The 15,306-nt window shown below is 33.1% G+C and overlaps 1 protein-coding gene across 5 annotated transcripts in view; it reads left to right on the top strand.

The window, feature by feature from the left end:
- LOC148610391 (DENN domain-containing protein 2C-like) overlaps positions 1-15,306 on the top strand; it is a 45,970-nt gene that overhangs the window by 1,168 nt on the left and 29,496 nt on the right. For 3 of the 5 annotated variants that reach the window (XM_088542988.1, XM_088542991.1, XM_088542992.1), the window contains exons 2-5: positions 3,978-5,513; positions 6,814-6,852; positions 13,060-13,191; positions 13,541-13,640. In XM_088542988.1, coding sequence (XP_088399114.1) covers positions 4,077-5,513; positions 6,814-6,852; positions 13,060-13,191; positions 13,541-13,640 — 1,708 coding nt within the window. In that variant the 5' untranslated portion in view covers positions 3,978-4,076. Of the gene's footprint in view, positions 1-2,304; positions 2,551-3,977; positions 5,514-6,813; positions 6,853-13,059; positions 13,192-13,540; positions 13,641-15,306 lie in introns of those variants that run through there. The other 2 variants (XM_088542989.1, XM_088542990.1) reach the window with 2 other exon arrangements.

Genomic DNA, 15,306 nt, shown 5'->3' on the forward strand with positions numbered 1-15,306 from the left:
TAGTAAAATTTTCTTTGAATGGACAGTTATTTTTTATACATCCAAAAAAAATTTTGTCACATTGATTTACAATGTACATGTACATGTATGTTGTCCTTGTTGTCGGCAGTGTTAATTTTTTCGTTTCTGTGCGATAATTTTAGTTGTAGATAACCAGATGTCATGGAAATTTGATGAATTGTGATTTGCTGCTTGTGGAAGCTGACCCCATTGTGAATTTTTTTGATTGGATTCCTTATGAAAATCTGTGTATAAATACAAGAGCTTTAAGATATATAGTTATAATTTACTATATTATTTACTGTTTTTGAGATAATGAGGTACAGTACTAACACCCTTCATAAATCTTTGTAAAACTTTGTACTTAAATTGAATTTCAAAATATTGTGCAATATTGTATCCACGTTCAACTTGCTGCAGTCATATCTTGCTGCACTCGACGAAGCTTTTTATTGTTACTTCTGGGACCTTCATTTTATTGGGGTATATACTGACACAAATAATATCAGTCGTTATATTTTGTCGATCTCCGATTGCTCCATCAGAGGACTTTGACTGATAAAGGGCCCAGAATTATTCCAGTGAGGAATAAACATGTACATGTATACACAGGCAAATATTTTTCATATGAAATTTATGTTAATCGAGCTTCACATGAAATTCATGTGAAATTAACATGATTTTCATGTGAAATTCACCAAACATGAATTTCATGTGAACATTTCGTGTGAATTTCATGTGAAGGCTCCATTCACCTGAATTTCACGTGAACTCTGTCAATTAGTTTATTTGCTCAATTCTGGTGAAAATCATGTGAAATTCGTGTGAAAATCATGTGAAATAATTTTGCCTGTGTAGGGGAACCTTAAGGGAAATTGATATACATGTAATAATGGTAGAGCTCACATTTATTTGCAGTGCTTGTTTTAGAATTAGATTTGGAATCAACTACATTGTATATGACCCTGTGATTTATTTGGGGTGTCAAATATAAACTGGAGAGCATAAATAACCTCATAAAATATTACATTGGCCTACTGAGGATCAAACCACAGGTTTCCTAGACAGTCCAAAAGAAGAACAAAAACAGCAAAAGAATTAATTCTTTAGCCAAACATGGACCTTCATGTACATGTGTACATTGATCTAAAAAGCCAGTTACAATAAAAAATAATATTTTAGATTAACTCGTTTAATCAGTTATATGGAAATGTCCTAGTGTGAATAGTGTTTGGTAAGTGTCGTGGAACTGTTATCATTGAAACAATTCTCTTTGAAATTGTATTACAAGATGTCATACCACCAGAGGAAGACTGGGATTGATTTTTTGGGTTAAGACTTGAATCTAATTATCTTACAGGAATTAGGGGCCAAAAAAGGGTCCTGAAATAAGCATTTTTCTCATGTGAAATGATAACTTGAGTAAAAGTGAATGGATCTCATATGAAATTTACTACAAGGTGCCATGCCACAAAAGGAAGACAGAGATTGATTTTTTGGGTTGTGAGCCAAGTATGAACAAGGGAGCACAAAGTGGCCAGAAACAAGTATTTTTTTTTATTTCTGGATAATAACTTGGGTATAAGGGAATGGATTGCTTTGAAATTGTACCACAAGGTGCCCAAAAACTGACCAATTCAGTTTTGGTCGAATTTTTAAATATCCAGCATTAAATATCTGCTGGTAATTTGTTATCAAAATTCAAAGCTGTGTCAAGTTAGAATAATGTGTCCATACTTGCTCCAACTTTTTAGGGTACAACCTCTGCGGTTGTATCAAGCTGCATCATGCAAAGCATTTTATTTTTGTAGAAAACCATAATCGAAAGAAACATGACAAGGCTGACATCTATAGGCCCTTGAGGTCCACTTGTATAATGATTCATTGTAAAAGTTATTGCCCTTGAAAGGCCAAAAATTAAAATTTTCATGGTATTTATCTCATTACATGTAAATTGTAGATAGAAATTTTGCATTTCAATGAATTCAAAATTTTAGCTATTCACATACATTTATTATATGTATGCAATGGAATCTTTTAAGACAATAAAATTCATTACTTTCAAGTATTTTTGTTACATGGCAATGAATGTACAATGTATATGTACAATATATTGGACCTGTCGAAACTTTAAAATCAAATTTTTTAAACTTCCTTGTGTTTTGTATACTTGTTTTGCATGTGATACTAAGGTCACCACGGTATTATTTCTCCAGGAAGACAATTTTAAATTGTTTAATTTGAAAAAAAAAAATACAGTCACTGTAATCTGATGCAGATAGAGATAAGATTAGTTTTATTTATTTAACTTGAAGAGATTGTTTTCTTTAATCATTCTGTTTAACACTTTCTTGAGTTACTGACCTTCCTGAAAATCAGTGTGTGCCTTAAGACACCAGCCATGTGCCAAAGTCTAGTAAAAATTGTTTTGAGCAAGTGGAAATTCAGTGGATTTTATCTTACTTCTACAGCAAGAAATTTTGAAACTGTATAGTTAGGGATAGTAGGCTCTAAAACAGATTTTTTGCTTAGACTGATGTTAATTTACATGTAAGTATGGAACATCATTTTTTTACCACAATATTTATACATGTACATGTTTGTAATGGCATTGTGTTTTGCACTTCCTGATGTTTTTTATTTCAGTTTGATCATACATGTTGTATGTGTACATGTATTGACACCGCTGCTTGATCATACATGTATTTATATCTCTGCTTGATCAAACATTTTTTTATACACCTGATCAATCATGCATGTACTGGTACATTTATTTATACCTTTGCTGATCAGTTAGGTTTCATGTTAATTTTGGGTTCTAGTGATAATTGATTGTACAGGGACAGATCCAGACACTTTGAAAAGGAGTGGTGCCAGCCTGGGTTTTTCAGAAAAAGGGGATGCTAGGACATTATTTGACATTTTTTGGTCAATTTTACACATGAAAATGACAAATTTATTCAAATAAAAAGGGGTACGCCAACCACCTCACCCCTCCGGTTCTGCCATTGTTGTATCTTCTACATGTACTCGTAAGTACATGTATACCACACAGAGGGTCCTTTAATTGGTAATAAAGTAATGATCCATGTCTTGTCTGTTCATTACTTCAACTCAGATTTGTATTCTTGAATAAAGAACTGCTCTATCTTTTCAAACTTAAACAGAATATCATTTTGCCCATTGATTAAAAATGTATAGTGAAAGTCCCAAATTAAATGGTGTTTATTTCAATTTTATACCTGTAACACAAAGTATTATGTGATGCCCTTCAAAAAGTTGTTTCCCTTTGTCTGTCCCCTGACAGTTTCTAGACTTTAGAATATACATGTATTAAACAATCTTATTTGAAACTTTTTATAGTTGTTCAGCATCATAAAATACATATCAAGTTAAAATAACAGTTTGTATGGATTATTTACACAAAAGTTATGGTCATTTTAAGTTGTTTTTACCACAACTTGGCAGCATATCATTTAATGTACCATTGGATGCCCTATTTTTTGTTAAGGAGTTTATGGTGGCCCTTTTTCATGTGGAAAATTTCAAATGTTGGGGTACCATTGTTCATCTGAACTTTCTCTAGTGTATAGTTGGCAGATGCAGTTCTATAATTACATTGTATGTTAGTACTACATGTACATGTAGTTTATTTGAAAAACTTTGTACTTGAGTTCAATTTTACATGTATTCATTATTTTTTTAAGTACCATTCTGTGTAAGAATCAGGCAATGAGTGGCACATCATTTTTCTCAATTTGGTCTTTTTTGCCTCAAAATATTTAAATTTATCCTGAAGCATTGGTGACATAGATATTTTTTGACTGCTTATACAACAAAAAAGTTCGGGAAAATTTTCTAGCCATTTTTTTTATAGTGCATTTCAACTATACGCATTTTACCTGAATCTTAGATGGAGAAGTACTTAACAGCATGTACACATTTGGTTTACATACTTACATGTACTTCTTTTGCAGGATCATGAAGATTTGAACAAGTGCAGTACTTTTATTTGGGACTTATATTACTTCATCAAAGTGCCAAGGATTTAATTATAGAAAATGTAACCACAGGAAATGTCTAAAAATGTAAATGAAAAAACAAGTGTACGCCAACTTCCTGTTGGGCAGATGGAAAATCTTCGTAAAAAATTTGAAAGTGTCTCTGAAAACACAAAACCACCTGTTAGTCCTAAAAAAGTTCCCAAGCCTGTTTCCAGCACTATAGCAAGTCCTAACAATGAACAAGGTTTAGTGAAAAAGAGAACTGAAAATGTTCTTGACAGGAATTCTGATTCTAGTCCAAAGAAAGTATTACCACAAGTAAGAACTGTAAATAAAGAAAATGAAAAGGGGTCTGAATTCCAGAATTTACGAGAACAAATTCTCCAGAAGTCAAATCGAGATTCTTGTCCAGTAAGTAAATTAGTTCAGAACTTTGATGGCGATTCACAAAATAGTGTTGGGCTTAAAACTGTAAAGTCTGACAATGATTTGTCTGCAGTGCAATATAGGCCTAATTTTTCTCGAGTAAGTCCATCAAGGCCTGTTTCTGTTGCTGAAAGGACAAAAATGTTTGAAAAAAGAAGCAGTATTGAAGAAGACAGTGTTTTTAATTCAACCACTCCTTCGATTACTACCTCTTCTCCGTCAAAAGTCAGGTCAAAGATCACTTCAGAAATTGAAAGTAATCAAAAAGATTTAAAACCAACACCAACTGCTAGGCCAAGATCACGTCCTCCAAGTTCTGAAATTGATGCAAAAGATTTGAAACCAACCCCACCAATCAGACCACGGTCTAGACCTCCTAGTCAAGCCTTTGATGATGTAGATAATACAACAACTAATGAATATATTGCTGTATGGGAAACTGGTGCAAAAATTACAAGTTCACCTAATGCACCACCTGTTAAACCTCCAAGAACTGGTGCGCATGATATCTACACAAAATTAAAACTGAAAAAAGTTGAGGAAAAAGAAGATAATAAAAGCATAGTGGGAGAACATCAGTATGAATCTGTTCCCGATGACATGATCAAAACCCCTGTTTATAATCGTATAAACAAAAAAGAAAGTTTTGGTAATTCTGATCAAAAGAGACCATTGAAACCAAATAGGCCACCTCCTCCTCGGGATAGGCCATATAGTACACCTTTTCCATCTAGCTCTTTCAATGGTAAGGATCGACCATTACCAAAGAGACCAGGGGAACCAGCAATCAATACTGACAATGCATCTCCATTGTATGAAGAATTAAACAATACAAACTTTGATCTCGGCAAGATAAAACATTGGGATTTACCTCAAGACGAACTACCACCAGGTGGCAGTCTGAAACGAAGTTATAGTGCAGAGTGTTTAAGTCGGGACAGTTTGTTTGATGACCCAGTTTATGTTGATCCTTTAAAAGTCAATTTCAGGGATGACACAGATTTTGATGTTTATATAGATCCGTCAGGATATGCTGTGCCATACCGTCACAAAAGATTGCAGCAAACAGCATCCACACCAATTGTAAGTAGTGGTTCATTACATTAAATGCTGTGATTTTTAACTTTAGCCATTTTTTTTTGCAATGGTACATGTACATTTAACAGTATTTATTTGAATTTGCTTCTTAGAAGTTTTGACACCTGTTGGGATGGGTAATTAACTTGGAATGATGAAAATGACACGTTCACCACTTGAACCATTTAACATGTTTGAGGGCTAACAAACATCAAATTTTTTTGTTCCTTCAAAGGATGAGGCCAAAAGTTTTTCACCTTCCTGAAAAGCCTTTTGACAATGAAAATCATTGCTTCTATGAAATGTTTAATGGTACTAGATACATTGTATATGTACCTGTACTATATGTACAAAAAGTCAATGTCCAGCTACCTGTGTCATATGATATTTTGACCCCTGCGAACTATTGACCCTATGGTTAAAATATCATATGACACCAGTAATGCTGAATTCAAATTTTCGTATTTTTTTATACCGATAATAATTTACACTATTGTCAACACAAATTTTAATTTCTCCACTCTCCATTTTGAATTGAGACAGTGTCTCCACTCTCCACAGTTGAGTCACCGTTCCAAAAATTGTCTGTAATTGACTTCTCCTGTCTTTAAAGCAAGGTATATTTATGGTTCTAACAGTTAAATATGAACTTCAGTAAAGGACAGAAAAAAAAATATTGAAGACTATTGAAATGGAGCAATTTTATCCTGTTTTTCACATTGGTGGAGTCACAGTGGAGCACATGAATGACTCCACTGTGAAAAGTGGAGAAATTAAAATTTTCAGCTAAAAATAGTGTATCCTAAAGTTTTTTTTGCTATTTTTCATTAAGCTTTGTTATATTCAGAATGTGTCTACCCAGAGTCTCAATGCAAAAAAAAGAAGTAAATTAAAAATACCTACATGTACCTACATGTATATCAGCTCTATGCATGGAAACACACACATTATTTTATTTTTGCCTAACACATTGTAACTCTTACAATGGAAATCTAAGAAGTAATCAGAAATACATGTAACCATGGCATGAGGAGGTAGACCTAGGGTAAGGGATACAACTCTTGAAATCAGTGATTGTATCATATTCAATTTCACCAAAGCCTATCAAGCTTTCAATTGAAAGAGAATGAAATCAATCCAAGTTACTTTGATGCTTACATCAGATTGATATCAGATGATGAATACAAAATGTTCCATTGATTTGTAAGAGTTGTGCCCCTTACCTTAGGTCTTCTTCCTTAATGAGATACATTTTATACGTACATACTCTAAAAATAGTTTTGCATTGCTTATATTACTGTTACAGAAACCACCAAAGCCGAAATTACATCGTCAGATCAGTTTGGTATGTCGTGTGTGTTAGGTTTATTGGCAACATTTTTTTGTATTTTCATTATGTTAATTAATCACTATTGTCACTAACAAGAAAACCTCAAAAAGCTTGATATATTATTACCCGTTTTAGTAGCTGTAGATTCATATACATGTGTGTTTAGTAGTTACATGTGTTTGATGTTTCATTGTGTTTTTGTATTTGTTCATGGCTTAGTTCTTGTAACTTACATGTACACGTAGTACCTGTACATTTCTAGTTCTTACTGGCTACTAATACTGGTACATGTACATTGTACATGTATTAAATTCTTGTTCGTACATGTACATTGTATGTGTACAGGTTGATAAGTTTTGTCCCTTTCTAGCTCACCTGGCCAAAGGCCATGTGAGCTATTGCCATCACTTTGCGTCAGTCGTCGTCCGTCGTTGTTCATCGTAGTTATCCATCATCGTCGTTAACAATTATACAAAACTCTTCTCCTCTGAAACTACTGGACTGATTAGAACCAAACTTGGTATAAATAATCCTGGGGTATCCTGCATAGAACTGATGTGGGAATTTTTTATTTGTCGAAAACATGGCCACCGTTACTAAAAATAGGGGTCAGACAGTATTTTTTTGCAAATAGCTTATTGTCAGATGACTCTTTGTAAGAGTTATTGTCCTTGAAAGGGGAAAAATGACTTTTTTTTTTAACAGTTTTCAGTCAATATCTTGAAAAGTATGATATATTAAAAGAAACTTTCAGTTGTTGAAATGATCCTCATGAAAAGCTCTACCAAAGACTTCTTGAGTCAAAATTGTTGGACAACTTCTTGTTAAATTTATTGCCTTTGAAAGGCAAAATTCAACCAGGTGGGCAATTCGGACTCCTGGGAGCCTCTTGTTTCTAATGTATTCAATTTTTCAAAGCATTCTTGTGAGATTTGACAATTGTAGAAGTACATTTTTTGTACATGTACATGTAACTCTAACTTATTTGAACAATTGAAAGTTTCTTTAACGTTTTTCTGTTTTTTCTAGGCACTACATGCACAAGGAAATGTTGAAATGAAAGATTTCCAAGTATACAAATGTACAAAAATGTTGTTTCAATATCCTTGATTTCCAGGTATACAAATGTACAAAAATAAGGATATTGAAACTACATTTTTGTACATTTCATTTTCACATTTCCTTGTGCATGTTGTACCTAGGAAAAATTGAAAAACGTTAAAGAAACTTTCAATTGTTCAAATGATGCTGATAGTAAGGCTTTCAAAAAGTCTCCATTAGTGGAAGTTGGAAGAACCACTTCTTAATTAGAGTTATGTCACTTGAAAGGCGAAAAATTATGGGTTTTTATACACATGTCAATTTTTACAGGACATACATGTATTATGGTATACTGCTGTCTATCTGTCTTTCTGTTTTCAGCACTTTGTACAAAACTTCCAAAATGCTTTAAGCCATTTAAATATGTTCATAGTGATGGAAGAAGGCTCCCTTTAAATTTACATTAATTTTGAACATTTAGTTATAGGGCTTTTTGCATTAATGTTTTTTTTTCTGATTTCGTGCTCTATTAACTGAAAGACACTTTCAGCAAATGCCATGAAACTATGAGATATTCTTTGTATTCATGGTCATAAGCTCCCTTTTGTTTCTTTTAAAATTTCAATTTCACATTTTCGATTTTTGACACTTTTTTTATAAAGAATCAGGTTGGTTTTTACCTATTACATGGAGCGTTCTTTTCTGTCATCTTGTAAAATCATACAGACATATAAATTTTCAATTATCTAATAGTGTTAAAGTGATGTAGTAATAATGTTCAAAATATTTTATAAGAATTTTCGAAATTAATAATTACAAAAGTGAACTGTGAAGTCCCTTTCAAGGGGAGATAAATGGCAGGAAAACAGGGGAGATAAGTGGCTGGCAAATGTAATGGGAATTGAGTTTTTTTATTATTACAAGAAAAAGAGTATGTTGACCCCAGAAAATCTTTTTTGAAATATAAGAGAATACTAGTTAATTGTTCTTTATATTACATGTAATTCATAAGAAATTTATCACCAGTTTATTTATAGTATGCCAAATATTGATAATTCCCTACAGAATCCATATACATGTACATGTACATTGTAAAATGTTGTAAAAAATTGCCTTTATTACCACTCAATTTTCTCAAAATCAGGTTCAGTGATCTTTGTTTTTTTCATTAAAAAAATTCAGAAGTACGCAATGTATGTTCTACCATAATTCAATTATTGATAATGTAATTTCTATGAAAAGGCCTACAGAAGTCTCCATGGATTGAAGTTGAAGGACAACTTCTTAATAGAGTTATGGCCCTAGAAAAAAGAAAAACTCATATACATCATTTTACAGTCTAAATACGACCACAAAAAATTTGTATTCATATAATGTAATGGTGCATTGGTCATCATCTTCTTCATCGTCTGGGGACACTTCATTTCCGTGTGATACATGTAATTTGTAATTTCATTTGTGGTTGACCAATTGTTATGAAATATTGATTTGATTTTACTAATCACTAAAGGGAGGTTCCAATATAATTTTAAGTCAGTGGCTCAGACCGGTTTAGAAAAAAGGGCCAAAAAGGGAAAAAATAAGTGTTGGTGTTTTATTTAAACACATGTGGAATGTTTGTTTTTCTTCCAATTTTGATTATTAGTTTTTTTGTTGTGTTCCTCATATAATTCTGGTAAACAAATGTATCAAGCAGATTTGATGCATTTTGGACCATTTTTGTTTTAAAAGGGGTCAAAGAGGCCATACCCCAATGAAATCAACTTTTTTTATTTTTGTGTCTGATTTCAAAATGTTTTTTTTTATTGGATTCCTAATGAAAAAATCGTTCTGATTTTTAGCTCACCTGGCAGAAGGCCATGTGAACTATTGCCATCACTTGGTATCCGTCTTCCGTCATCGTCGTTGTCGTCCGTCGTCGTCATTGTTAACAATTTTTCAAAACTCTTCTGCTCTGAAACTACTGGACCAATTGGAACCCAACTTGGGATAAATGTTCCTTGGTGTATCCTGCATAGAACTGATATGGGGATTTTTGATCCGTCAAAAAACATGGCAGCCATTACTAAAAATAGAACATAGGGGTCAGACAGTAGTTTTTCGTATATACCCAAATTCTGACATGGGATAAAAGTGTTCAGCATGATGAGATCTATCTGCTGTCAAATTTTAATTTTAATCTATTAAGCTATGTGGGAGTTATTGTCCTTTTTCAACGTTTTTTGCTATTTTATGTTATTTTTTTTCAAAAATCTTCTCCTCTGACACTACTTGACCAATTAGAACCAAACTTGGTATGAATGTTCCTTGGGGTATCCTGCATAGAACTGATGTGGGGATTTTTGATCCATCGAAAAAACATGTGCGTCATTACTAAAAATAAAACATAGAGGTCAGACAGTAGTTTTTTGCATACATCTCCAAAACGGTTAGGTTTAGCCAAATTCTGAAATTGGGGTAAAAGTGTTCAGCATGATGAGATCTATCTGCTGTAAAATTTTATTTTAATCTATTAAACCATGTTGGAGTTATTGCCCCTTTTTAATGATTTTTGCTATTTTTTATGTTATTTCTTTCAAAAATCTTCTCCTTTGACACTATTTTTCCAATTGAAACGAAACTTGGTATACATGTATGTGTTCCTCTGGGTATCCTGCATAGAATTGAAGTGGAGTTTTTTGATCTGTTGAAAAACATGGACACTGTTACTAAAAATAGAACATAGGGGTCAGACAGTAGTTTTTTCGCATATATCTCCAAAACTGTTAGGTTTAGCCAAATTCTTTCAATAGCTGAAATGCTCCTTATTTTTAGGACTACAAAAGTCTTCAGACATAAAATTTGTCAGACGCTTTCTTATTAGAGTTATTGTCCTTGACGGGAGAAAATGACAGGTTTTTTTTTTTTTTTACAGTTTTCAGCCAGTGTCTTGAAAACTATGATAGATTTAGACTTTCATTCACTGAAATGATCCTTATGATCAAAATTGTTGGACAACTTCTTGTTTAATTTATTGCCCTTGAAAAACAAAATTCAAACAAGTGAGCGATTCAAGCTCCTGGAAGCCTCTTGTTTCAGTCAGATTCCAGATATCTCATACAGAATTTGAGTTATAAGAGGACAAAGGGACTACTCCCAAAGAAATGGACTATTTATTTTTTGTCTGATTTTGAAAATTTTTATTTGGAATTTCAAGTCTTGTTCAATTTAGCATCCAGGCCAGTTGTTGTGTCCACACTTATCCCAAGTGTTTAGAGTTTTTATCATGCTGTGCTCTGCGAAGGTTTTTATTAGCCAGTATCATGAAAACATGGACACAGAAAAGATGACTATCCTACAGATTTATATACTGTAAACCTACTAATTTTTGCGATGTACTCCACTACACGCAGTGAGATTTGTTTCTCCAACACTCAAGTCCGACCTGAGTGAAACTTGGTGTTACACGGACATTTTGAATGATTACCACCCAGGTTCCACCTAGCCAACACCGACTATTTGTATATTGCAATAATTGTAAAATTCTATGAGGCATAATGGGGAATTATTTGTAAGATACGAAGTGCATGTATATTGTGTTTCTGTTTCTCAGTTAATTTGGAGCACTCCAGGTAAAATAAAAAAAAAAGTAGTCATGTCATTAAAAATTAGGCTATTTTAGCGGTGGACAGAAAGCAACGAAAAATAACACATGCTAAATAGTTTTTTAACACAATATAAGGCATATTATTATTTTTTTGAATCTGTGAAAATTGATACCAGCAAATATGTTCACTTGAAAGAATCTGCGAAAATTAGCAACTGCCAAAATTAACACGTTTACAGTAATTGACGATATGCACCTTGTTTTTGATGACCGGTTTTAAGTTAACCCAGCTGTACAATTATTCATGATCAGATAAATACATGTAAACATGTACAAATGTATGTAGAAGTTTTTAGAAGTTACCATTTACATTGTAAAAATTGCCTTCAAGGTAGAACTGTTCAGGGAGAGATACATCATTGACATCAGGTCCATGTGTTGACATGATAGTACATTGTACATGTACATCCTGACTAACATGTATTTCAATGCAATGCAAGGTGTGGGTAGCTTTGAAAGTATGCATTTTTTTTCTTTTTATATATGTTATAATTATCATGAGGTATCCATACATGTACATGCACTTAAAATTTCAATTCTAGGTGTATTCTATAACCTGTGCCTCTATCAATTTTCCATCATATACAGGTATAATGGTTCAGTTTATTATTTCATAGTGAATAGAGTCTTCATAAAATCAATCTATACAAGATTAACCCATGATCTTAAGACCACTGAGGTTCTGATTTCAGTCTGATGCAAATCATTTGGTGCAGGAGCAAGTACGGTAGTTTAAAATTTTGGATGACTCGATCCAAAAACACTTTGTCCCAAGTCCATCAGGACCTAGGAAGTAGCCCAATGTATGACAAGTGTCATACAAATATAACTATTCATTAGGCCTTTCTAGCTTACAAAGAATAATCAAGGGAACCAAGGTTATAGCGGTAATCAAAAGAATGTAATCTAGGGACAAAGACCAGACATGGAAAACAGACATACACAACAAAGAACATAAAGTAACTAAAATCATACATACAAAGTAACAAAAGCAAATGCGCAACTCTGACTCCACTAAAAACTGGGAGCATGGACCAGGTGCACCGGTAGGGTAAGCGTCCTCTGCTTTTCTAGAAACACCCGCCGAGTTGCTCATAAAAAGTCAAGTCCGGGGTAGACAGACGAGGAAAGGAAAACTATGACCCGTTGAATAAGTCAGTTTTCATGGTGCAGATGGATACACCATAATGATCTACGAGTTCATGATGACGACCATAATACTTCTGTAGTGATGACTTTAATCTTGTAGTAACATAACCCTGTTCCAGAAGCCTATTTGTTAGAGTTCATCCTCTTACAGGTTACACTTATCTCATTTTCATACAACTTTTGGATCTAATAGGAGTGCTATTCCAAACTTGTAAAATCCCTCATTTACATGTACAATGTAGTTTTAAATCTGAAAAAGGAATGCTACAGCCCTGTATATGTAATGTCAAATGAGCTTTTGTTTTGTCCCTATTTATTTAATAACCTGAAAGATGACTAACACTTTATCCTAAATGATTATTTACTAAAAAACTTACTAATTACAGGATTCTCAACCTATGAAAGAATTGAAGGGCAAGTTGTGTAATCTAAGGAAGAAGATATTTCACCCAGAAGGCCAGCATTCCAGAGATAAGAAAGAGTTTGATATTTCCAAGAACAAGAAGAAACTCCAGAGTGTAATTTGTTTCTCATACATTACATTCTTATGATTTCTGCTAGAATCTTCGTTCCCTGTATTACTCTTTCATAGTTTGATATTTTTCTGATTATGGAGTATTTATGCATTTAAAAGAGTATTACAAGCGAATATGACTCATAATTTTTCCTTTTTTTTCTGAGGAAATAAGTTTGCCCCCCCCTTTTTTAAATCTCTGGATCAAACACTGAATTTCTTCTGAACTATTGCAATGGATTTGGAGAAATTTAATATAGATGTTAAATGCCACTTGTACATGTACATGTATGCATGCATGAATCTTTATTCACCATTTCAGTTTAAAGTTGGTTTTGTTTTATTTTTTGCAGGTTAAAATGAAGATTAACATTGCCTTTGCTATAATGAGAAAAGGGAAGAAAACAGAACAGGAGGGACAGGATGATAGCCATGCTGCTGAGACGAACTCATGTAAGCAGTACTTATAGCTATACATTTGTTTCACCCTATAGGCAATTACAGTTGACATGGCAATCTTTTGCTTAGGGGAAACTTTTCTATACCAGTATTTTTTGACACAAAATATCAGTTTTATCTCTTTTCCACTCTGTTGGGTATTCTAATACCGGTTCGGATCCATTCCCATTGACACCAACTTGTGTTGTTTTAGCCACTGGTCAGTCATAACTGCAAGCTCCACACCTGTCCTCATCCTCATGTTCAATAAGGTAAACTCAATTCATTTCCACTGTGATAAATGAAAATAACCACCATACAAATATGTTCTTGTACAGTGAAACCTTGCCAAACCGAAAATTTTTCTAAACCAGATACCTTCTGAAATCCCTTCATATCAGTTTTAAGATATTCTTAACCTGGGTAATTGGAACACCTGTATAAATCAAACAAATTCTGCCATCCATATGGGGTTCTGTTTAGAAAGGTTTCACTGTATTATTGGTTTATTACCATCAGGCATGAGACTTAAAAACTTACACCCACTTGTTTTCTATCGGCAGCGGCTGTTGTGATGCTGAGTAATACCAGTATCTTCCAATGACAACTATGCATCAAATTTACCGTGACTTTGCCATTAAAAAAAATGTCATCAGTTTCAACAGCATGACAGGGCTAGTTGACATATTCACAATGAAGTTTATTATTTTCATCTGCAAAGTCAGGGTTAATTTGAAGTAAATTTGTTTATATGATGTAAAACTTTCTGACTGGATTTCAACACAGCTAATGTCCATCATTTATCATATTATTCATTTGTTTGTCTTACTTTTATTTATATACATGTACATACAGTTTACTTAAAAATGATACAGCAGTGAAAATGTATCACAGTTATCTCCCCTTTAAGTTTTCTTTTATTAGGCCAAGAAAAAAATATGTCTGTTTAATGTTACATTCTTTAAAAAATAGGTAAGGTTTCCATAGGTAGGTCAGCACTTTCATTTTATTTATATTTTTTCATTTTAGACTAGGGGTCAGGGAAAAAAAAACAGGGTCGGTCGGATAACTGTAAACATTTATTTTTTTTCTTGGCCTTATGATGTTGTTCAAGCAGTTCAATGTGTATTGACTAAATGGTTGGTATTGCTTGGGTAACCTTCTAATCTGATTCAAATTGAAATGTGAATTTTATGTTGAAACATTAATTGTCAAATGAATTTTATAAATTCAGTTGCAATTGCACAAGTAAATTAAGCCATAACTATGGCAAGCCAAAGTGGACAAAAATCAATATTTATAACCTGTGATAGAAATAATATTGACTGCGTTATTTTTCAATGGGTCACTGTAATCTTTCTTTGTGAAATCTTTTTTTTAGGAACCAAATTTGCTTTTGAAGTAGGTTCCTGTTATTTTCAACTACTTGTATGCAAACTATGTAGAATAATACCCAAAAACTGCACATACCTGTTCACCCTCCAGCATGAGGGCCATAGGGTGGAGACTCCCACAAAATCAATGAAAAACTTAGAATCTCCCACAGAAAAATGATTTGTGGGAGATTTTTGATTAGACTGACTACGTTTTTTTGTGAAAAATACATAATAATTGATTCAAACTTTTACTTAAATATGTAAAAATTTCTCCTTTGAGACAGTGTCAAAGGGGGAGATTTTTC

Source organism: Perna viridis, chromosome 8, assembly GCF_037379345.1.
Source record: "Perna viridis isolate PV_CMFRI_1.1 ecotype Kerala chromosome 8, ASM3737934v1, whole genome shotgun sequence".
In the NCBI taxonomy this organism is placed as follows: domain Eukaryota; kingdom Metazoa; phylum Mollusca; class Bivalvia; order Mytilida; family Mytilidae; genus Perna; species Perna viridis.